This window comes from Argiope bruennichi, chromosome 1, assembly GCF_947563725.1.
Source record: "Argiope bruennichi chromosome 1, qqArgBrue1.1, whole genome shotgun sequence".
In the NCBI taxonomy this organism is placed as follows: Eukaryota; Metazoa; Arthropoda; class Arachnida; order Araneae; family Araneidae; genus Argiope; species Argiope bruennichi.
In genome coordinates this window covers 146,147,753-146,174,449 of record NC_079151.1, presented here as the reverse complement: position 1 = coordinate 146,174,449, position 26,697 = coordinate 146,147,753, and the positions used below count along the sequence as shown (strand labels likewise).

Genomic DNA, 26,697 nt, shown 5'->3' with positions numbered 1-26,697 from the left:
TATGAATCATTTCTAAATACTAGAACAAATCATAAAGCGTTTTAAACTTTATAACAAAATTTTAATTATATAAGCCTCTTAATTTGATTTAAAAGTATTTATTCCAAATCCATGTAAATGCAAATCTGTTTTGTTTAATAGCAACTTTCTTCAACAAAGTGCTTAGAGAGAGTTAATAACGGGGAAATTCAACAAAGATTCTATGGAACAGGTTTTCTAATTTGTTATGAGAAATTCGTCGAATTCACTCTGAATAAACTCACCGATTTAAGAAACAGTCATTGAGCTATTTTTTTTTCATTTGCCAAATACAATCCGAGCGCTATTAGTTTTTATGACAAACATTTCTTACTATCTATTATTTTCTATAAACGAAGAATTAAAAATAACAGTAAAGGAAAATATATATATATATATTCGATTGAATTTAAATTGAAGAAAAAAAAATGCTGTTGACAATTTTAGCTTAGATTTATTTTCTAACTTAGTTATAACCAGAACATAAATATGGCAGCCATTTCATGAATCGAGATCCGTTTTCAGATAACAGAATTCAGATAAACAGAAGATATTACAGAAATAAAAAACATTAAATTTGGTAATTCCAAAGTATCCTCCAACTACAACAATCGAAATGGGAATGAACTTCAAATGCACATCTTCAACCAAGAAACACACCCGCATTGAAAATACACATCTTGAAGTTGGAAATTGAAAGATTTCCTTCGATGCACTGTTACCTTAAATGCTAAAAATAAATGAAATAGGAAGCTTGTCTATATAAATATTTTTGATTTCGCTGAATATTTGAATAATTATTCACTTCCAGTAACATTGGAATAAGAAATAGTTATATATCAACTTATATTTTCAGATTTTAAACTGAAAACTGTATCTCAGATTAAGATATTTGCCTTTCAAAAATCAAATCATTAAGATATATGTTTTCCCAACAGACAACTCTAAATGTAATATCAAATTTTAGGAAAATGTAGAACAAAAAATTTTGTGCGAAATGTTTCCTATAAAGAGTTGGAGCGACTTTCATTTAAGTATTGTTGTTTAGAGCTCAGAAACGAAGAATATAATGGGGACAAATGTAAGGAATTTCGTATATAAGCGTATATTACTTTGGTAAAGATAGGTGATTTTATTCTTTAAAAAATAATTTGCATTTTCGGCACCAATCGCCAAGTAAAAATAAGGAGAATAAAAGAAAGGAAGAAAAATCCTTAAAAAAATGGAGCATTTCATGTGATTGATTAAAATTTAATGGACATTTTAATATGTGAATTTTTAATAGTTTCATATTCTCCATTTAATAGAAGTTTTACATATTTGCAATCCGTATTGAGACCTGTAATTTATTGTACTCAACCTTTTCCCCTTCATTTCATATTTTACAGCACGTATCTTTATTTCAGCAGTGGTGCCATGCTCATTTTCAAACTGAAATCGTTGTCCTTTCCTTTTAAAAATATTTTTATGCTTACTTTACTGCTCGAAATCAATCTCAATTTCCGAAGTGCCAAATACATTATATAAATCGGTTCTCTATGGTTCTCTCACCCACAGGGCCATATTCGGACAAATTTTGTATCCCGGGTTCGAAGGTCGCCCCCGGAGAGCACTGACCGGAGGAAAAAGAGAGAGACGGGGTATGAAGAAGCAAGGAGAGAACAGTAGGGAACACCATGTCCAGTGGTGTTTGTTGATGTGTTAGAAATGACACTTGGGCCACCAAAGTTGTATATTCCCCCAAATATTAACCCCTGTACATAATGTAATTTAATTGTAATTAAATCTATAACCTAGAATCTGGCGTTTGGTTTTTATTTATGCCGACATCCGCACTATATGAACTGACAGACTAATTAACAGAATGGACAACCCGAGCCGTTGTGAAAGCGGGAACTCTTCGTAGCTGGACGGGAAAAATTTACTACATTAAACAAGATTTCGTTTTCCTCAATATATTCTTTGTCATTGAGCTTTAAACACCTCTACATTAATTTAGGTCTCCATATATTGGTTCCTTATTGCTTTGCATGAGTATGTCCAATATATTTGTTAGTGAACACCTGCTGTCGTTAAAAGATTACAGATTTAGAGAGGAATTCATGCATTATCGAAAAGTAAACTCATTCTTCAGAAACCAATTATTCCTCCCATTTCTTTCTTCCTCGTCCCCATCGCTGACACATCCCCCTTCCTCAGATAAGCATCACCCCAAAGGGTAAAGTTGGCAGTCACCCTCGACTGCGAACGCAAGGAAGCTATTCATCCCATATTTAGATGCAATGAATCGCCGGACAGTGCCTTGTAAGACTAATCAGTTACGCTGTCGGCATGCTCGTGCAAGGTGGTCAGTGTAGCGTGGTGAAGGCACTAAATTTAAATCCCGGCATTGTTTGAGGGCTGTTGGTGCTTGACACATGCCAATTAGATCAAATCGGAAGTTGAACTCGCTCCTGGTGGCTGGTAAGAGCGAGCAGCCGGAAATTTTTCTGAAGGAAATCGCTCGGCTGTTAAATGACGCGATTCTAAAAAAGGACGCCGAGCTCTTGATCCATGGATTCTTTTTCCTTTCCAACTCACTTAAAATTCTTTAAAATGAGAGCTTGAATAACTAGATTATGAGATGTAAAGTCATTCATTGCTTTAAAGATTGGTAGAGAGTGTTGTTATTAAGAGATACCATTACATACATATTATATATATTTAATTTAAATCCTAAATCCTTTTTTAATTTCTATACTAAATTAGCCTATATTATTTTGTTCTTAAAAATTTCTTATATTTCTTGTTCCGAATCCCGCATTTTTATTTCATTTTTTCCTACATGCGCGATAAAATAAATTATGACTAGGGCATTTCTCACTCACCGAGCGAAGTTATAAAAATCCCTAGTATACAATCCCTAACATGCCACGCATTTCTTTGAATGATAAATAAGATTCCTGTTCCGAAATAGACACTTTTCAAAGAAATCCCGGTAAGAATATCTTAATAAAATCTTAGTAAGAATCTCTTAGTAAAGTACAGGGGAATAGTTCAATCACTTTGCTTTTGGCTTCTTTATCGAAAGAACGCATTCCCTAAATGCAAATAATGCCTCACGTGGAAAAATAAAGAAGTTTTAGAAAAGTAATAATAGAAGTTTAATCCAAAAGTGACAGCCAAAACAGTGCTATATACGAGCATTGTTTTCAGAAAAGGAATGATGGATGTTATATATATATATATATATGATTCTTACATAATCATTCCTTATCCTTATACCATCATTTATCATTGTATTATATATATTTTTTTAATTTTAAATAGAAATGACTTGAGAATCAGTTTTAAGAAGTAATTTTTTTAATATAATTTATTATAGTTATTTTATACAAGACTAGTGCAAAATGATAGGTGTCAATGTATGATTTATAATAATATTGAAGCTCTTTATCTTTATTTTTTCTTAACTCATCTTCAAAAATTTGCTGTTTACAAAGAAGTACCAAACAAAACTAAGAACAGATAAAACGTAAACGTTCTTCCAATTCATTGGGTTATATTGCGTAAAGAATATTTTATAATGCTTTAAAATAGGAATATTGGATGAGGAACAAACTTAAGACAAAAATTTAAAAAAAAAATGGTATCCGTATGAGAAAATTTGAACCATCAAAAATTATTTTCGAAGCTCAGTATCTGTTATTTGTTATGTTGTAACATATAGTCAAATAAAATATTTTATAAATGCGCGACAAAGTAACTTACATTTACACCACTTGGTCTGAGTCTAGAATAAAGTGGTTCAATTTTTATTATTTCAATTAAAACTGTTCTGTATTTCGCATACAATATAAAAGACCTTTTCTGCAGCACATATTTGGGGGAACGGGAAGTGAAGGAAACATAGGACATGAAAATGGAACAAATAACTTGTTTTCAAAAACAATGAAATAAGTAACTACAGTTTGATACAATTAATAACTGTTTGATAATTTTTCTCTTTTACGTTTCATTCTGCCCAATGAAGTCCGTATTAAAATTCCTAAATGCGTATGAATTCAAATAATAAAATTTGCACCAAGACAAAAATACTTCGACAATTAATAAATATATAAGCATGGCCAAAAATATTTTCGGAATATGCGATGGCATTCCCAACGCTCAGACTGTATCTTACACCGTGAAATTTACTTCATTCCAGATTATCTGAATTTTGTAACAGCTGGAATTTTGTTTTGGTACCATTTTAAAACATCCTATTATTATAATCCTTCGATGATCAGATTGATTTCCTTCATTCCATTTAAAGCTTTAGTGATCTGTCAAGCTCTTGATGGCTTGTCGGTTTCAGAAAAAATTTTTTTTGAGAAGAATGTCTTTGTTTTTCAAACCTTATATTTCATATCACTGCGGGTTATTCATAAAACCGTCAAGAAAATTCTAATTAGAGTAAAGCTAAATCAAAAGATTGTATTAGATTGGATTCCAGAACATTCAAATATTTCTTGGAATGAAGTTGTGGAATCAAACTTATATTTTGAATGGATTACTCTTAAAGATATCACATATTACCAGAAAATCTTGTTTCACATTATGTATCAAACTTATCAAAATAGCAGATAACAAGAAACTATAGGAAATATTTCTTCCTTTTATTCTTTATTTCAAGTTGAAGTAAAATAAAAATTTCATTTCGTGTCAACTTAAAGGAAGAACATAATGTCAACAAGCCTAATTACCCGGATGGTTAATACTCAGACCTTACCAAATAAATTGAATTTATGACAATCCTTATTGACCCTCTTGTAACAAAAAAAATTTCAAAGACATCTTACCTTGCGCTGTTTGAAATATTCAACTCATAGAAGAAATTTGAACTGAAATAAAAAAAAAACTTGAAGCAATATTGATTACCAATCAATATAGTTTTTTCAAATTTTTTCTTTTTCTTTTTTCAAACTGCTTTTAGTGAGAGTCATCGGCAAATTCTTTTTTGAAATTCTCCACTGAAATTTTTTGATGAATACTAACTTTAATTTAAGGCTATTTGGGAATGGCAGCATTTTTTTACTGAAGAGATTCTTATCAGTAGGGCCATTAAGTATCTGAGCGAAAACGCCTAAAAGTTGACTTTTCCTGACATTGTAAATCTTGATGTTAAAATTTAATGCCTTAAAAACGCACCATGAAACTAGAAACTCCACGTTTCACCACAGTCAGTTATATGTAACAAATTCTAGAAAGGGAACTCAAATCTTAACTAGTATAAATTAAGCATTGACGTTAAAAATTCTTTATCCGGATGTTTTAACTTATCCCTTCTAATACTTAATTAGAAGGGTAAAGCTTCAACTTTTTAACCATTGAATATATATATATATAAAAAAATGTATGACTTTTAAGAACGACAAGAAAGTTTCGCTTTTTCTTCACACACACACTATACTTATTTTATATATATGTAATGTAAAAACATATTTTTTTTTTATAATTTGAGTTTGTAAGCACAGAAGACCATCCTGTCGACTATTAAATGTAAAACATGTATTTTCGAGTAGTTCTGTGCCCGAAGAGAAAGAAGACACTTTTGATTTTTTCAACTTCGCTTTATTTCCTCCTGGAGGCACAATTTATGTGCAAGCAAGAAGCGACGAGGTACGTCAATCTACATCACAATACAAGAGCGAAAAGAGAAACGAGAGAACAGAAATATTTTTCTCCTGTGATTACATATTATGAGATTCTGATAAGTATGTCTTTACATGTGTCGATTTAGGTAAGGGAATTATAGGTATCTTTTAAAAGAATTTGTTGTAGATTGACAAATTTTTATCCCTGCACTCGGAGCGTGAGAACCGCTTATTTAAGCATTATTACAGTGCCTCTATAGCATTAATTAAATGACAAAGAATGGAATTGGATAAGGAAATAAGATAATACTTTAGATTTAAGTTAATATGGGTTAAATTAAGATAAAAATTAGAAAATTATTTAGGATTTAAATTAGATTTTAAAATATCATTACACACACACACATATATACAGAGAGAGAGAGAGCGAAGACGAAATTAAGAATACAGGGGTTAGTATAACATACAAATACTTACTTTATAACTGGATTAATTATTTAAAAATACTTTGCAAATGAAATAAACTGTTACTTTTAACAATTATATTAATTGATTACAATCATATCATTGGTTAATTATTTAACAATAAATATCTGATTTCAGTGTTATCATTATTGAATAAAAATATCATAGTCTGATGACGAGTGTTTTAGCCACATTTTTCGTCATTTTATATAAAAAGAATAAATAGGTGCATTAAAAAGGAGAAATTCTCTTTACAAATGTGATAATGATGGGAAGAAAAGCTCTTTGCTTGTAAAACATTTTAATCATTTCAATAAGCACAACTCATTTTTTTTATTCTGATTTATCAAAAGAATTGATTGAACCAGTTACTTATACATTTTAATTGGAGCTTGATAAACGGATATTTGATTAAATTAAATTTATATTATTTAATTAATGATGACTTATCGATTTCGATCAATTTTTAAAAATATATGAACAAAGATTTTGGTTTAACGAGGTTAAAATGTAGATATAAATTCTTTCTTCCGAATTGGGTTTATAAAATAATTGAACTTAAGAGATAAACGCTAATTATACTCATGACCGACAAAAAAAAGTTCTGAAACTGGCAAAAGAGTTTCTTTATCGAAAAATGAATCGTAAATAGTAATTGATTGATATTATTAATGAATGCATAAGGTATATGTTACGGATTCACAAAAAAGTAAGATTTTATAGCATTAATGTTCATCTTAAGGCGAATAAGTGATCTAATGACAGACATTTTTTTGCTGCTCTTAAGGCGGGTTAAGAACAAGCTTCTTTTTTTCTTCTCTTCAAGCTTCTTTTTAAATTTTAGTACTGCTTTAATTAAATACCGCTTATCTTTTTGTATTTGGCAACAGTAGATCTAACGGTCGTAAAATTTTACAGCTTTTTATCCTATTATTTCATGACATAAATGAGTTAAACATTTTGTGACATTTATTTATTTCCTGATTTCTAAACCGGATATTGTATTTATTCCGTAAAATTCTTTTTTGTTATAAATAATGTAATTATTTTAAATTGTAAAATTAGCTGATTGTTAATATTAACAATTTGATAGTTGAATTTAAAATATTTACTTTTAATATTAATTGCATTATGAACTTACAAATAATACAATGTTAATATTAAATATTTTCAAAGAGCTTTCTATTGCTTTTCAAAGAATAAGTTGTGATAATTTACAGAACTGGATGCCCAAAACAATTTTTTAAGTTACAAAAATTTTAAATATGAAGAATGCCATTTAATTCTCATCATCAGTATTGCAAAACACAGGCTTCATATTTCTGAATTTTCATACGGTTTCCATACTTTTTTACAAATCGTGAACAAAAAAAAAAAAATTATTGCTGTTGTATAGATTTTTAACAATTCAAAAACGTTATTTTATTTTTATGGTTATTTTTTTTTAATTCTGGTTTCATTTTATTTTTCACAAAAAGAAAGACCATTTAATAATACACTTATTTATTAAATGGTTAAAATTTAATAGATTCCTAAGATTTCGATTTAATATTAGACTTATTATTGTATCTGAATTCATTCCATATATTTAATAATGCACTTATTTTGTATTTCAAAACATGGATATTGCAAATTAAAAAAAAGTGTCCGTGTTTGAAAAATTACCCATAAATAAAACAACGCACTTCATAATGTTCTCATCAGAATCCAAATATAAAACAGCGCTTATAATTACCTATTTGGCATTTAAAAGCACATAATGAAGCTTTTATAAGAAGATCTAGTAAAAACACTCAGATTTGAAGTGCTTGGCATTCCTCGGTATCACCCTATTTTTCTCATTCAACCTATCATTCTTATTTATGCAAAGAAAGTATTGTATTTCCCATAAAACGTATCAAGCTGGTTCCCTTTACTTTATTATCATTAATAATCCTATAATGACGTAATGAGGAAATGAGCGAGGCTGTTTTAGAAACAACGGTGCCACCATGAGGGCGCGCTGAAACGACGAGCTATCATTGCATTTGTTTCACTTTTTAAAGCCCATATCATGATAGAGGCAAAAAAAAAAATGTTTTATCCATGAATTATTTATCCGAGACATGTTACTATTTTTTCCGATTGATCCCCCCCCCATTGATTCTGATTTCGGATCATAGGATCATAAGCAATATCGATAACACCTGAATCAGATGTTACCACTTATCAGAAGTATTGTATGTATAGTGAAGTTAAGTGAACATATAAAAACAAGTGTGGATTTCTTTAAAAACATCAGCAAAATGAAAAATAATCCAGCTAATTTATAATGGTTAGAAACTACTTTTCTTCCTTCGCCCCTCCTCGATATCAAAAATGATGTGACTTGTTAAGATTATGCATAACATTTAGCAATTTATAAGGTGAGAAAACTGTAAACTCACTCGCTTTTTCAATTGTCTAACTTTTAAACACAAACGCCTTATTAATTTCATAAGCAACAAAGATTAGTATTTTTATTTGTCACTAGCTGGTACCCGGCACGTTGTTGCCTCCGAAAAAATAATTTTGGAAATATCGTTTGTAATTTGAAATAGCTATCTTGTTTAATTAGGAATAATAGAAAGAATGATGTTTATTTTCTTGTCGACAGTGAATGCATTCAATGAAATTGAATGATATATAAAGGTGAAGCAAAAATAATATTTATTCTATTTTTTTTACTTTATTATTCAAGTATATTTTAGGGTAGACAATTTTTTTTTCTCCTATTTTTCCGTCTTCAGCAAAAACAATTAAATTTCTTGTCTGCCCGATCCGTGATCATCCAACACACAACTGGCCATGTAAAAAACGTAGATTTTCTAGGTTCAAAGCAATAAATTGGAGAAGTTTTATTGCCATCGGATGAATAACAGGCATCGCATAAAATATGAGCAAACTAAAATTCATTTTTATATATTACATTAAACATCTTATCTTATAGAAATTGTACTTTTTTCTGAAAATTTGAGAGACAACTTTTATTCATTTCATTCGTAACCTTTAAAGAAAGCTTTTTCATAAAATTTTTAATAAATATGAAAACGATTTTCATGATTAATATAAAGCAAATTTGTCTCATAATACAAATCCACTTAAAATTTTCAACAATACTGTTTTTATTTTTAACCGATTTTGCAGTTGACATTTTTAATTTTTTTTTTGTCTATTCATAAAAATAGAACAGATTATGTCTCATTAGACCTTTTCTATGTCTTATTTCTTTCAGGTATCTTTTTCGAAACTAACCTTGAGAAACAATGAACGTAATGCAATTATTCACCCGAAACTCCCAGACAATGCGATTATTCTAATCCTTTAAACACTTCCCGTTCCTACTTTTTGAAATCATGACGTAATTTGGAAGAAAAGAAGGATTGCATGATCTCTGGAGATACGGATTTGCAATTCAAAGTAGATATATTTGATCAAGAAGTCCCCGTTTGTCTGCAAATGGACTATTTTTAGTATGGCACTGATAAATATTTGTAACAATTACTTGCATTGCCTTCCAGTTAACAATTCATAGGCAAGTTCCGTTTTTAACAATACTTTACAAAGAAATCATAAATTATTCCCTGGATTCAATATTTCCGTAAAATATAATTTTACAAAAGTATGAAAACAATACACATTGAGGTTGCAAGAGGTCTTCAACAAACTTAAGAAATGAGAAGCCTTTAACATCTGCGCATAGATTTTGGTGTAAGAGAAGTGGCATTGTACAATGTTTACTTTAAAATATCTTGAAATGTGTCATAATTAAATTTGTCAATCTGAAATAAAATTTAGCGTCAGCAAGAACTGTCTGATGACTTAAGGATGATGATTGGAGCCGGATTGAAATCTTATTTGAGGAGATTTGTTTTTGTGTATGGAGGCAAAAGAACATTTAAAAACTTTTTATAAGGAAAATTACATTGTATAGTGAAAATAAAATGCAACAGTATTTTCCCCAAAATTAATGGTGTTCAAACAATAAAGTACGGAACAAATTCATAGAAGACATGATCTTGCTGAATTTTATTTAGTAATTTAAAAGATTTTATATAAAACAGTCTACATCCTGAAAAATATTTAATAGACTTCTATAAAAATACAATTGATTCTTTGGATAATATCAGAACATTACTTTTTCACAAAGCGATTCCATTTTCACCGTAAAAAATAAACAAATAAAAGAAAAATTTAACTGTTTCTATCCGTGACAAGAAAGTTTTTCAAACCTAAATATTTATCCATATAAACAGTTTTTGTGCACTTAACAGAGCTACATTTAACGATTTTTTCTAATCCGGAGAATAATTTTTAATTCTGTACTTTTTTAAAATTTAAAAAATTATATTTTTAACTTTAAGACATAAGTATTTTTAATTAATACATTACACAAAAGAGTACTAAGATTTTTCGAATGAGGAGTAGGGAAAAAAACTGCTTGCTATAAGAAAACGTTTTAATGGTTAATTAAGATATTTCAACATTTTAATCATTCAAAATAGATACATCCTGCTCAAAAAAAAAACTGATATAAATCATGGTTTCTTTTCTATTTCAAATATTTACTACTTCTATTCCAAAGAAAGGTAAAGTTAGAAATAATAATTTTGCTCTTAAAATTCAAATATATCTTGTCATTAAAAGTATATTTTCATAGCACTTAAGGAAAAAAAAAGATTTTTATCTGGAGAAATATGAAACAATCATTCTAAATATACCATTTTAACATTTTAAGCAAGAATAGGAAATGTAAAAGCCAGTTCAACCTTAATTATCGACAGAATGAAACCGTGTAGCTCTCTTTTATTTACAATATATATATATATATATATATATATATATATATATATATATATATATATATATATATATATATATATTGATGTAGAATATTGTCAAATTTTAAGACAACATTCTAGAGACATTTAAAAGACATTATAGAGACATTAAGATGAAATTAAGACATAAGAGACATTCCACTTTAAGACGTTACCCCTTAAGACACAAATTGAGACTTTTGATAGATGAGATACCTAGATTTTGAAAGACTACATTTTGAAAGACGCAAATTAAGACTCCACATTAAGACCTTCTAGAGACATTAAGACATAATTTTATACAAAATTCTAGACATACATCTTTTGAAAATTATCCTGGAATATTATCGACTAAATTTCATGAAGGAAATAAGGTTCAATAAATTGACGCTAAAAGTCCGAATCATAATGGATGGTATTAAAAGTTTTATTAAATGAAAACTTCCATATCTATAAAAAAAAACATGAAAACAATATAATATTACGCATTTAATCATTAAAAATACGCATTTATCGTTTTTTTAAAATAAAATAATAGATAAAAACTAAGTATAACTTAAAATTAACTTTCTGTTTTGACTATACGTTTTGTTCAATATATAGACTATTTGAAGGAAAGCTGGAAGTGTAAATTATTAATCTTTTGCTGTGAAAGTGCAGCATAAACTCCCTGTATTTGGATGTGTAACTTATCTATGGTTCTCATCCCAATATGTTATTGAAAATAAATACTTCAAAACAGTTAAAAAAGCGAAATTTTAACACATTAAAACGAGAACAAAAGACCGATTTCTTTTACTTTTGTAAAAAATATAAACCAACAAATTTATAAGTAGAAAAAATCTATTGTTTATTAAGTCACAATTAACAATGCTATATTGTTGAAAAATCTACTGTTTATTAAATCATATTAAACAATAATATTCTCTATTAGCCCTCACTATAAATAAAAATTGTTCAAAATATTTTACTGTTGATTTTGCTCATTTTTGTTTTATATACTAAATTTGCTTTTCCGGGCTTTTAGCGTCCTCTACGTCTGTGGTTAAGAGAATATTATGTAATTTGGTGGTGGTTTTAGGTCATTTAAAATGTTTGAGTTAGTGTAACTATATTTATTTTTGTACGTACAAGTTATGTTACGCACAGACACAAATGATCAAATTCAGTTACACACAAAGGCAAAAAGCTTTCCAACCATTCTCTTTCGAGTCTTTTCTCTGCACTGGTTGATGTGGTTTTTTTTATTTAGATGGTTCAGTAACCATGCGCCAGGTGACGCTTCAGTGTCACTGGTGAGTCTACGCGGTTCTTCATAAAGCGTTACAATACAAATTTAGAACAATATTTTGTTTCTAGATATCATAATTTATAAAATTCATTGACATTTTAACATGCTCAGAAATAATATCGTTAACGTTATTCAATATTTATAACACTCAAGTTCCACCAAATTATTTTTAGTTATTACTCAATAAAATTTTGGGAGTTCATTGCGTGATTTATCTTACAAAAAGAAAGTACAATAAAATATTTTTAAAAATATAGGTTAGCAATGTAAATTTAAGTAAAACGCTAAGGATATATCAACGATAGTATTCCAGTAAACGATCGGGCTTCATTTAACATCAGTATTTGAAATTCCCGTTAAAATAAGAAATAAAATTTTTTATTCGTATTGCGAAAAATTGTCATTGCTATCAAAACATCATACCCATTGTGTCTCTTGGGATGGCGATTAATAGAAGTTCGAAAATATAAGTGCCTTTTCTTTAATGGGAAAGTAATTGTAGGTGTGCAATTTGTTACTGGCAATATATTATATTACTATTTTATTATTTTTTTAAGTCTAAATATGTAAATTTCCTCCTTCTTTTCTTTTTTAACTTCATATTGTAGAAATGTATATCGAATTCTAAACATTCCTTTTGCAATAATTATTTAATAAAAATTAATATTTACCATCTCGTTACTATAGTGACAATGGAGACTGAATAATAAACTAATATATTTTAACAATAATAATTGGATGGAGAAATGCAATTGGGGATACAAGTTTTACGATACAACTGCTTTCGCAAAACATCACAGTAAGAATACTGATGTTCCATTTTTTTTTTTTTGAAGTTAAATTGGCATTATAAGTAGTTTGCCATGCGATGCAGTGTAAATTATTTAAGTTAGCTCTGCAATTGCACACATCTGAATGCAGTTTTCAGTATTGAATCTGAAAACTTGGAAACGGTTTTCAATCCTGGATTGCATAAATATATCTAACTGTCATTCTACAGAACAAAACACACACGAAAAAGAAAAATGTTTTTCATTTTGATAGACTAGGAATAGAAGAGTGTACATACCTCCAGAAGAATCTTCAGTTCTGTCCGATCCATCGGTCCTGGTGGATCTACCATCCGAATTGAGGCACCTGGACGGCAATAAACCCTTAGCCGCCAGTCGATTCTCAATTTCCCTGAATTTTTTCTGATTTTCTGGCCTATCAATTAAGATCTGCAGCTGAGACCTCAAAGTACTGGCCGTCTCCACCGAGTCGCACCTGTACGCGTGCACATGGACAGGGCATTTCGTTAAAGGGTTGTAGATGAGCAGGATGCAGCACACCACGTCGTCATTCGGTTTGGATTCCTGCATCACGCACGTGATGGCATGGTGCGGTATGAAGTGCTTTATCTGCTCCGTCTTACCCTTGTTGTTCTTTCTGGGAACATTCTGGATTATCTTTATGCCCTTCGTACTCACCTGTAACGTCACTTTCATGGGTTCGAGCTCGCGTTCTTTGTCTACCAAATGTCTAAGAACAGGCCTAATATATTCTTCACCCCTCAGGCCTTTGCTCTCTTTAGCACCAAGAAACCACAAATAGTAGGATTGCTTTTTCACGTCTTTTCGTTTTCCGCCACGAAAAGCCATTTTTGATTACTTTTTCTTTCAAGGAATCTGTAAAAATCCGAAGTGCTTAAAAAAATACAAATGCTAGAAGTCACTGATAATTTCACAAGAACACATGGTCGAAACAGTAAATTCCACTAACAGTAGCAGTATTCCAGAGATTTAAACAGAGCACCACAATTTGAAGTTGTCAAAGAGTTATAAAAAAAAATTCCATGCGAAGCGATAGGGGCAGGGGAAGAATTAATCCTGTCGGTTGTAACAAAACGGTAATTAACAAAAGATAGAAAATTCCATTGAAAAATTTGTTTGAAATGCTTTTCACCAATAATACACTGAAAAAGAAATGCACGTGATCTTCAATGGCCCAGATATTTTTTTTTAGTAATTTTTTTCTTTAAGCTCGAATTTTGGCAGGATATTTCAAACAGTGGGCTTCTATTGTATCATTCACGACTTGTTGACACAGAAGTAATGAAAAACGCAATATTTCTCTTTGAATGACAATCCTTTTGATAATATTTTATGGAACTTTAATAAAATAGCACACTTGTTAGGATGTACTCAAAATACAAACATGGCAGTGTTATTAGCAGTTGGAGAAGCCTTCACTGATGAACTTGCTGGTTATTTCGCCGACAATTATGACCCCAAAACCGGCAATGAGATAAAATTAATGATGGCTTGCATAAGAAAAACACACCAGCAGAAGAGAGGCCGCGTTCCTCGCAATCACCGCATATCGGTCGTACCTCAGCAAACCCACAGGCAGAAAACAGAACTCGCAGCGAGTCCTCGTTTTCTAGTTTCGAGTTCTAGCAGCTCCGAGACCGGTTGTTCGTCCAGTTGCTGCCTCACTGGCAGTGGTTGTTCTGTTCCAAACTGCGCGAAGAGCATTCCACGATCCTCGCCGTAGGCGACCAATAATCATCGTCGAAGAGTGGGTTGAGTGGAGTTGCTAGCTGCTCGCCTCGTGTCGTCAGCATTTGATGAAGGAGCCAGTCTGCGGGAGGAAATCAAAACAAGATGGTTTAGAACATAGTGCCGCGCTTTTTAACAGGTCTTTATGCACATAAAAATCATCGTTACTTGTAATTGGGGGAGGGAAAGCACAGTTGAATTATAATTTTGCTGGAAAAACCAAGTAATTATTCTTCTTGTTAACAGTTATCTTTGCACATAAAAATTACCATTAGTTGTAATTGGAGGAGGGAGATCTCAGCTAAATTATAATTTTGCTGGAAACCAAACAAATATTTCCCTGTCATTATTAAATCTATATATATATGATTTTAAAATGGCGTAAGTGTTGAATGAATTAAATTATATAAAAATACAAAAGATCAATGGCTACAACAATATAACAAAAATTTGCATTTATTTACAGTTACTAGTGGATATTTCGATAAACTGCTGATTCTGTTTACAACTGATCCGTCTTTCCCGTTGTTCCCAACCCTTTTTGTTAACTTTTTCTTTAAACTAATAAAAACAGTTATAATTTCAAAATCAGTAAGCATCCATTTAATTATTCATTTTTTTTTAATATTTCTAATTTTAAGAATTACAAATATTAAATATTTCGAAAATAAACAAGCACTTTATATATATTCGTGTTTCAATTTTACTAACTCATGAATCATTTTCGTCCAAAACTGTGGTCCGAGTTCCATTAAAAATAGTTTTCTCCCAATTCTAAAATTAAAAATTAATTTTAAAAATGGATTATTTAATTGAGACCCATAGGAAATGCTATGAATAATAGTCACAAAAAAAATCTTAGAATTTTTAAAAAAATTGTTAATTATTATTCTTTTCAACTGTTCAAAAAATCTAAAAAAAAATGACCTTTTGTGGGATTTTATGATCTATTTTAAAAATAAGGAAGAGTCTTACTAGATGCTGTTGTATCATTTCAACCTATTTCGGTAGTTAAAAAAAAAGGCGAGTCAGATTAAAAAAGTCACAAAAATAACAATGCAATCCTTAGTTATAAACAATAAGTCATACATTTTTTCTTACATTTTGAATACATTAATCTATCACCAAGTTTAATCCTTCATTTTTCAGTCCATTAAGTAACGCCAATTATTTTATATCTGTTTCATTTTTTTATTCAAATTAGCATCATTGAGAATATTAATTAAGAATAATAAAGGAATGTCGTTTGGTATATCTATTAGCGGAAATATCAGGATGACTACATTCTTTTATTTAGTTTAATTTTTTCTAAAGCTATCATAAAACTCTTTCCTCCCCCCTCCCGATTTTTCATGTATTTTAACAGAATGTTTCGTATTAAAAAATCCACACATTTAAATAAATTTCATCGTCAAATCCATTAATGAATTAAATAGTATTTTAATCATCCGCTAAAATATATTCCTCTTTATTATTTTCATCAATATTCTTTTTTTATTATGAAGTCTTTTATACGGCGTTTTCAAATTACAATGGCTCATAAATTATGCTGACAGAATATAATACACGTTACTGGCATTTGTTTTATCACAAATTTATATTGATATTTTTATATTTAATTTTAATTTTATCCTTTTATTTTATTACCGAGTAATAAAACATAAAAGTTTTAAAGCTTGAATTGACGCATGCGGTACGCTCTTTAAAAAGTGAATAAAAATCACAATAAGGAATAATGAAGGTATAAATCTGCATCACTTTTTCTCTTCAAGTAAGTATTAAGAGTAATTTATTATGGAAATTATTTTATGACTTTACTTATTTATATAATTTTGCAAACTTTGGCCGTCATACTTAATATTTGTTGTAATATTTTTTTTTTCTTTCGAAAAATGATTGTAGTACAGAAATGTTCGGTGCATTTTTTCTACTTTCTCCTTAATAAGAAAATTATGAATGACCCCAAAATTATAGAAAAATAATTTCTAATGATATTGTTAATGAATATATGAAGAAAATCAACAAAAATGAATTCTACTTGGAGTTTTTTTTTATTGTCCATATTTTTCAATTATTTATAGAAACCGTTCTGAAACTAAACACACAATAACATATATACTTTATATGTGTTATTATTTATATATGCTTCTCTTGATGTATTTTCAGAAGTCTTATAATACGTTTGAAGTTTTTTTTTTAGTAGATTCATTTATGAAAATTTTATATTGGTTATTTTCTAACTCGATACTTACAATTTACCTTAAAGTTAAGTACATCTATGAGTTACTAGGCCTATTTCTTAAAGTGGATGAAAAAAAAAATCTGCTTTAAACGTGTTTTTTGATATTTTAGTAGATTCTGACAAACCTAGGTACTTCTTCAGGGGTAATAACACATTTACAAAATGTATTATTTTTGTGTTTTTTAAAACCATCGAACACTATACTCCTTTCCAATAGGCTCGGACTGCAACTGCGAGTCAATGGTCTGTAACGCGTAAAACGTATCATTACGATTCTATATTCTGTCCTCGCCTTCGTCGATTATTTTCACACTTGGTTGAGACTAGTAATGAATATGACAGGCTATTGTGAGGTAGGAAAAAGAAAAAATTAAATTTCGAGACTGAGACGCGTCCTGAAGCACGAATGCAAAACAAAGCAATCCGAGGAAAGAGTTGGTAATTTCATAATTACATTCCGCGCTGCAAATAATATTCGACATTCAATGAGTTTGCAATATACGTTTAAAGAGTTGAATTTTACTATTTTCTATCATATATTTGACAGAAGGAGCTAAATTTATTCTAATGACATTAAATTCTAATTATCAATAAATGTATCATATGTATCTTGCTAAATTTTCAAACAGAAAACTAATAGTAAGCCGAAGATGACACTCTTTGAAGAATGATTTAACTTTACTGTCATTATTGTTTACGTACTTTTATTTTAAAAAAATTAGGTCAAATTGCATCGTGATATGCCTCAAGTCACGCGCTACGGAATAATTTTGAAATTCATGGCATCTCTTGTGGAAGGATCGTCACTGAACAACTTGAGACCGCGTATATTTAGTTGCTAGATGACACATGAAATCCCTTCCGTCACGTGATTTTGATGTCTTGAAGATAGACTCGATTGAATAATTTCACAATTTTCTCTTTAAACACGAGTATTGGTCAATCCAACTTTCCTTAACAGACAGTTACAGTTACTACCATACAAATTTTAGTAATCTGGTTGCACTCCAAAATTAACTAAAATAGAGACGAATTAAGCTGGGAGAAAATGAATTATTAAATTATTTATCAAGGAAACACTAGGTCAACGGCTAGATGCTTGCATAAACAAAGAAGTAATAAAATGAAGTGTCGGATAAAAAAATGAAAACTTTACTGGTTTTTTTTTTTTTTTTTTTTTTGACATGATATAGAGTTTAGTCCATCTACCAAAAAACGAATCATAAACATGATTAGATTTTTAGTTGATCATGGAGAACTCTTCCAATGAGATTAGCACAATCCATTTTTTCAGGGCGCCACTTAATACATCTCGCATTTTATTCATGGTATATCTTTAAGCCCCCTCAAGTAACTGGTTTTTATAATTCCTTGATATTTTTACTCATATTGTACATAATCATGTTCATTCACCTAGTTTTATTGTACTCCCGATATTTTTCATTCTAGTTTTTTCATTTCTTGCTATATTATATGTATTTGTATTTTGTCCTTTGTTTATTTCAAATGGATTGTTTCGTATTTTTTCTTTTCAATAAAGTTCACTTACATCTAAACCAAACAGGAAAGGGGTCACAGGAGCTCTAGAAATGAAGGTGTGGTGTGGTGTAAATTGTTAAGTGTTATATAGTTTAGTTGGTTTGATTGATGGACAAATTAATTTAATTGAAGCTATCTCCACAAAATGAATGTATAAAATTTATGTGATGTTTTAAAAATTCGTCAACCATTTTTCCTTCCCTGCTTTTTTCCTTTACATTTAGAATATTTTAAGACTAGGAATCATTCGACAAGGAATAATTTTTGTTGTTCTCTTTTTTCCAACTTTTATGATTTCTGAACTATGAATTTTCAAATTTCACCAGTGATAATTATAATGAATTTGAAAATGAAAAAAAAATGTTTTTAAATACTGATTTCGTATTCGTTTCGCTTTTTCTAAAGAAAGGAGATGTATTCTCATCATAATACAGCACGCGAGTTTTGCTGAATACTTTCGATTCTCGCATGAGAGTTCCTCCAGTTTCGTTTTTCGACGCGACTGCTTGCTTGGCCTTTGCGATTATCACAATGCGGCGGGCATTTCGCTCAAACAAAAGGGATCTATGGACACAGCAGAAAACATTTGTGAAGACACTGCTTATATGCTTATACACTGCCCAACAATGAATAGCAATCAGCAAAAGTCACCATTGAATTAGACTGCATCACTTACTACAATTTGAAGTTCGCCCACCGAAAACAATTATTTGAATATTATTAAAATCTAATGAATGTATACAAAAATATGACATATAAATTACATATCTTATTCCTAACACTTTTTGCAGTGCCATGGATCATTTTATGTTTTCTTTTTTAAATACAAATCTATTCTCAGTATCTATTACGTGAAGGCTTTTCAGAATTTTTAAGATCCTTTCAGCGTTGAAACTCGTATAAATATTGAAATTTTTATGAATTGATTTTGACGATTAAAATTAAAACCAAAGTAGAAATTGCAGCCAATCAACGTGAAAACAAGATAGATTCAAAATTTAAAAATAAATGATAAATTACAATGTATTATTTAAATATATAATTTAACAAAACAGCATAAGGAGCTATCCTTACAGATGCGATATATATTTTCAGCATTTTTTTTACATTCTTATTTATAGAAATTAAAACGTTCAAATTAGTTAGAATTATTATTAGAATGACGATAATTAAATTATTAAATTTGATTTTAAACATTCCTAAGTTTATTATTCTAATTTTTCCCGAAATATTATATTATCAAGTAAATCTGAAATTCTCAACATTTCTTATAAGACTGAATCATACCGCAGCTGAAGGTAAGTAACATCTCAGTATCTCTCTCTCTCTCTCTCTCTCTCTCTCTCTCTCTATATATATATATATATATATATATATATATATATATATATATATATATATATATATATATATATATATATATATATATATATATATATATATATATATATATATATGAAACGTTAATGTAAACGAACCATGTAAACAAACCATCGTCAGAAGTTCTGACTGTTTCATTGAACACTTTTATACCTGCTTCAATGACAATTGTAAAATATTATTAGAAATGTTCTGAAAAAAAGCTCGCAACATTATCAAAATATCTATTCAGTTAGAGGAAAGAAGATATATAGAAAAAAAAATCAAGAAACAAGTTTCAATCAGAAAATTTAATCAACTGCATAAATAAGCTTACCTATCACCAAATCAGTAATCACTGTGACCTGTTTACGGAAACCGATGTTCATATTTTTCATTTTTTATTATCTTAAAACTCAAACATTATCTTTCTATTGATATCATTTCCATTTCCATCGATTTTCCCCTTGATATTCATAATGCTTTCAATTCAATTCGATACACTATCTGAAAGAATGCTTTTAAATATTACGATGGAATTCGAACACATCCATCAAAACATTCAACGCATGCTTTTGCTCATCATTCACTCTGTAGTAGGATTTTCACTCCTGATTTTATTTCATAATAGGTACACTTTTTAATTTGCAGAAAATAATTCATGTTTTTCAGTCGTAACAAATAACAAGATGAATTTTTTTTAACAAATGCATTCCATAAATCAAATGAACAGTCTAAAAAATCAATAATCTGGACGATCCAATGGATCGCCATAGACGGCTTGTATGATAAAACGTCGTTATTTCTTCAGCAAATGAAAGCGGTTTATACTTAAGAAATATCAGATAACACTCACTCTAAGTTATAAAGTTGCATTTACAGTGGCCCGATGATTTTTATTCAAGTTGCTGGCATTTCTGGATAAAGTTGTTAAACAATAACGCTTACAGGTGGTAATAAAAAGACTGCTGCAATTTTCGCAGCTGCACCCGCGCCTTTTAAAGAGTAATAAAAGAACGGAGAATAATGTGATTTAAACGATGGGTAATTGTTGCGTCACAATAAAGAGGAACAACATTCAGATGGCAGCATTATCGACAACCGTTTTGAATAAAAATCTGAACGAGAACAGGCCAAAATCTAAATATACAGGAAGATATTTTTACTGTCATTATTATTCAAATGAAGGCAACAAAAAATCCTCTTCTGCTGATAAAGGAGCAGACACTTTGATCTATAAAGGAAAGTTCGCATTAAAGTTGGTAACCTAAAACCCATGCCACTTGTTCAGAGGCGATAAGAATCAAATCTGCAAGAAATCGGTCAGCCGTCTCGTTTAAAATGACTCAGGGACGGCTATGCAAATTTAGGTGTGAAAAATTCGACTGGACCAGATGATGGAAAAGCACATCACGATTTTGCATTGTTCGAATGGAAAAAGAAAACTCATCTGTTTATCACATGCACAGGTGTTCCCACCCACAAGAAACATAAAAATACCAGAGCAGCTTTGTATGTGTGATTTTTTTCTCACGTAATATCATTACGAATGCGCATTTCACAGCATTCACTAGACTTGGTATGCATATATTTTAGCCTTCAGAAACACGGAATCCTGAATGGATTCGATAGTGGTTGAGTCCATTCACTGAAGAAAGTCAAAGAACGAAATATGTTCTCACGAAATTCGAAAAAAAAAAGAAGAAGAAAGTGCTAGTCGAGGCTGCAAGCTATTTTTGCTTTCTCGTATATGAAGTATAAAGTACAGTAATCGTCAACTCGAGATCTTCACTTTTTAGATCCCTTCCTATATTCGAAAAACATATTCTAGGCATCCTGTCTGTCTAACTCAAAAATGCTTTGAGCTAGACGGATGAAATATGGTGCATAGTCTGTACATCAAATTTGTAGATTGATATCACACTTTGAACAAAATTTATTTAGAGAAAATGTACAATGTCCGGCTGCTTGAATATAAGTCCACGTGATAACTAGAAAACGAAGAAGAATAGGATGAAATGTGTTGCACAGATTTAACATCTTTAATGTAGACTCCGTTAAATGTTGAGCCAACTCCAACAAGAGGTTGAACGTCTATCGGTCTATATTTTCAGAAGCATGCAGACGCGATAACTCAGAAACGCAATGACTTAAATACATCACATTTCGGATGTGATTTTGTGATCGTAATTGTAATTCTGTGTCAAATTTTGTATTCAAATGGTTGCGAAAAAACGCATTTAAAACACGAAATCACCTTTATTAGAGAGTATGCGAGAAAGTTTTGGGGTGACCATTCCCACTGATTCCGTTTAAGTGTCAAATAGGTTTCGGGGAGATTTGTACAAAGAAGGGCAATGATTTCATGATGGCAGTAGAAGGGAATAATTTTGTGACTGATTAATATATTAAAATGTGAGATATTTTAATAAGGTAATGAACTCTTCGTAGGATTATTGGCCGCGGTGTCCTGGTGCTAAGGTCTCGGTTTCGGAACCGGAGAGTTTCAGGTTCGAGATCCGATTCTACCGAAGAATCGTTGTGTGAGCGGATCTGGTGCACATACATCAGGGCCAAACATCCTCCCGCTGGTGTGGTATGGAAGTTTGGAGAACGGGGTGCCAGCTCAGGTGTCGTCCTCTCATCTGACGGTGGCTCAAAATTCCGAAGTCGGTTTCCAAATAGCCCTAATGTTGCTTTAAAATGGGACGTTAATATAACTAAATTAAACTTCATATGATTAAATAAACTTTACGAACTCGAGTGGAATGCTTTGTGCGTGTGTGTGTGTGTGTTTTCCAGTATAACTTAGAAGACAAAATAAATGAAATACCAAAAAAAAGATCACAGTATTTCTTAAAGAATGATAAAATATAAAGAAGGCTTTTATTGTTTCTCACATACATATCAGTATCATCTGATTTCTTAAAGATTTAAATCTGATTAGATTTAAAAATGATTAACTATTTTATTAAAATCCTATTTCGATTAAAATACAGAAAAAGTCTTGGAGAAGTTTTTAATGGCCCTTTCCTCAAATTTGAAAGATTACAGCAGTTGAATTTAATATTAAATTAAATTTAATACTTATTATTAATATAAAATTTAAATGCACAATTTAATTTCAACTCAGATAATTAATTTAAGCACTTTGTCTTGTTTTATCTAAAACATGTACATTTCCTTGAAAGATTAATTTTGCATCTGATATTAACCTTAATTAACCTAATCACTATCAAAAGTAATATATAATTTAACATTAAATTAGGTACTTAATTTGAGTAATTTGTTTTGTTTTGTTTAATATTCTTTTCTAATTTTCCTTTGATAAAAAACTTAATATCTCACATTCAAGTATCATTTATGTTTAATAAAACCAATATTGATGTAATGGGAACTAGATAAAAGTTTGAATTTTTTTTTATTTTAAAATAAATAAATTTGAAACAAGTTTTTTTTAATAGTAGAGTCAAATTGTCTAATTAATTTCAAAATATTTCGAAAAACATTAAATGCCTGAAAAATTTGCAATTTTTGAATAACGACATGCTCAATGTTTCATTAAAATAAAAATTTACGAATTTCTTTAAAATTTAATTAAAACATTTAAATGCCTTTTTAATTCATCCTTTTTCGAACATTCATTGTTTCTAGGGGAGGGGGGGGGGTAATAACACAAATAATTATAATAATCGACACACTTTCAATGTGTTATTCAATCATTTCAAAATAAATATTTCCATTTTTATGTAACTGTATATCATCTGATTTTTGGTACTTTTGAACATTTTCGATATACCTTGATAGCTACAGTAAAGATTCCAAGTTGATTCCAAATAAAATGCTCCATACTGAACTCAGGAAAAGCTCGTTAAAATTTTGTTCAGTTAATTTTGCAATCAATTTCCTGCTATAGGAAAAAAATCGTAATAATTTTGCTATTTCCTTAAAATTTCAATAGAACATTCTACCTAAATATTCACTGAATCACTCAAATCTCAGGGGGAATATTGCCCCAAATCCTGAGTTGCATAAATAGGGTTGCGCTGGACTGGTGATACATTTTTGTCCCATCGCAGAAACTAGATACCTACGACGCCATCGAACATCTACTGCATAGAAAGGTGATATGAAATTCCCTGGACGAACTTAAAAAGTAATTCAGGCATACAGAAATAAGACATTTTTACAACAGAATATCGGTTTATAAATGAAATTTTTAACTGCTATAAGTGACACTTTGATTCTAAGTGAAAGGAATAGATGTATCGGATAAATATAAGTTTAATAGAATGCAAATTTACAATAGTACAACACATTTGCACGAACAGAAACAAATAAAGCGAATATAGATTTGGCAGGCAACCGCTTTGAACATATATTTTTAATATTCTAACAATTTGTACTAGATATTGAGTCTGACTTGGCATGAAGTGATGATGTATATTGCTTATAATATTGTAAATTTTGATTTCATTAAAACTGCATTGTATACTTTTTTAATGGTTATATTAAACGTTCCGTTTCAAAGCAGAACTAGGGCTATTTTGGGAAGAACATCGCAATTTCAAAGATGACTAGGGCGACACTTGTGATAATACCCCTTCTCCATAGATCCGCGCCACATTAGAGGGAGGACATTTGGCCCTGACGGATTTAACATGTACCAAGCTACGGCGGTTCTTCTGTAGATAAGGGTCTGATCACGGAATTATCCAGTCGCGAAGTCAAAATTTTACCACCAGGCTACAGAAGACCGGAAATCGTTTTGGAAAATGGAATTGGCTCAGGTTTCTTTTATCTGTATCCAAACCTTAACATAGAGTAATTGATAATCTGATATATGATTTTATAAATACAATAACTTTTTTGTTTCCTTTAGATTCGAATTATGACAATTCTATTAGATTCATCGAATTGCGACATTTTTAATTTGCAGTTACTCAAGTCTTATTATGGATTAAACCTGAACCACATGAATGAAATGGAACACCCGAAGCTATTAGAAGGGTTTATATTTTTAAAAATTAACAAGTTTTTCCAGTTATCTAACGATTAAGCCACCTAAAAGTCTAAAATAGTTTTCTTTATTACTTATTCTTCGTTGCACAAGCGTCTTTTGTATCTGTGATGCCGGCTGCAGTAGTGGAGCAATCGATCAGTCAGGTTTCCAAGCAGCGCTGGGGGATAAATAGGACAGAACCTTCGAGAAAACGGTTACGATCCCAGCATATTAATGAGAGAGAGCTCCAGGTAAGGCTAATGCTGGAATGCGGTACTGGCGCGCGCGGCAATCGAAACGGAAGAACGACTTCCTCGACTGCAAGAGAGACAGATAATCGCTCGATTAGTTTTATGGAAAATTAAGAGGTTTTGCAAAGACTGTAACACCAATGTAATAACTGTGTCAATATTCATTAGTGCTACATGTCAAAATAGCAGCATTCATTCTATTATAAAATGTTTCCTGAATTTCAAGATATTCTTAACTTTGAAAATTTCACATTTTAAAACATTTTTGCTTTAAAAAAGATGAAAGGGAAAAAATAATTTTTTTACCAAGCAGAATAGCTTTTTATTCTGGTTTTTGAGCATCTAATGCATAAATATTGCATGCATTAAGGAATATCTTAAAATTATTAATATGATTCAATAAAAGTCTGGTCATCACATATATTAAATATCACATTTTCCACTATTTTGTTTGCTTTTTATTTCACTGTAAATTTTACTGTCTGCTAATTGTTAAGATTTATATAAGTAATTTGGTTTTCACTATTTGATATCCAAGTTTTATATTTTGATATGAGTATTTAGAAATTTTAATTTGAAATCTATTTCGTTGCGTATTCAGTATTAGAAAATCATTACACATATTTTTTTATTATTAATGAATAACTAATAGATATTATTTACCTAATTTTAAAAAATGTGCTCCAATTTTTCTGAATTTTTAAAAATATAAGAAAATTTTAATTATATTTCAAAATTTTATTTAATTATATTTCTTTTTATTTTAATCTTTTTTGTGGGAGAAACAAAACTATTTTCAGCATCTGAAATTTCGTCAACTATCTTTAAAGAGCTCGAATGATGAAATCCAACTAATTATATTTAAAAAAGATGTTTCAATTCCCATTTTATCGTTCTGGTTATGAAAATTTAATCTAAATTATAAAATTTATTGAAACATTTTGCATCCCTTTCTCATTTGAGTAAAACGAAATTTCTTTATCACCCAAAATTTTGATTGAAAAAATAGTCTGTTCACTCATATTATTCATTTGTTAATATAACAATGTTGAGCGTGTGTCAGTGTGTGTTGATGTTCCACAGGCCCATTTGACTTACAACTACGAAATTTGGAACACATGTATACCTTGGAGGAGGGACATGGCCAATGTAGAGCGATTTGTTGAATATTTAAGTGGAATTTTAATCAATTAAAATTTAGCTGAATCTACAGGATTTTTCTGTAATAATTTACTGAAACGTTACTTTTCAAAAACTGTTTTTACACGTTTCAAAATTCAAAAAATAATCTTTTCAATTATACTAATTTAAAAATCGGCAAATTTACCAAAAATTGTAACATTTTTTTAAAATTATTTTTGCTTACTTTTCAATAATAGGCTGCATTGTCTTGAAATTCAAACTATTTTTACAGTATTATCAAATATTTAAATAGGGGATTTTCTTCTGTTGTTGAAAACTAGATAAGAAGGAGAATTGTGTTCGCAGACAGAGAGAAATAATTCCAAAATTATATATTTCGGACTCAGGAAAGTCT

The 26,697-nt window shown here is 29.9% G+C and overlaps 1 protein-coding gene across 1 annotated transcript in view; it reads right to left on the bottom strand.

The window, feature by feature from the left end:
* The window catches only part of LOC129975899 (uncharacterized), an 85,038-nt gene that overhangs the window by 28,301 nt on the left and 30,040 nt on the right, over positions 1 to 26,697 (bottom strand). Inside the window, exon 2 of the mRNA XM_056089182.1 lies at positions 13,297 to 14,849. Within this exon, the coding sequence (XP_055945157.1) occupies positions 13,297 to 13,867 (571 nt within the window). The 5' untranslated portion in view covers positions 13,868 to 14,849. The remainder of the gene's footprint in view (positions 1 to 13,296; positions 14,850 to 26,697) is intronic.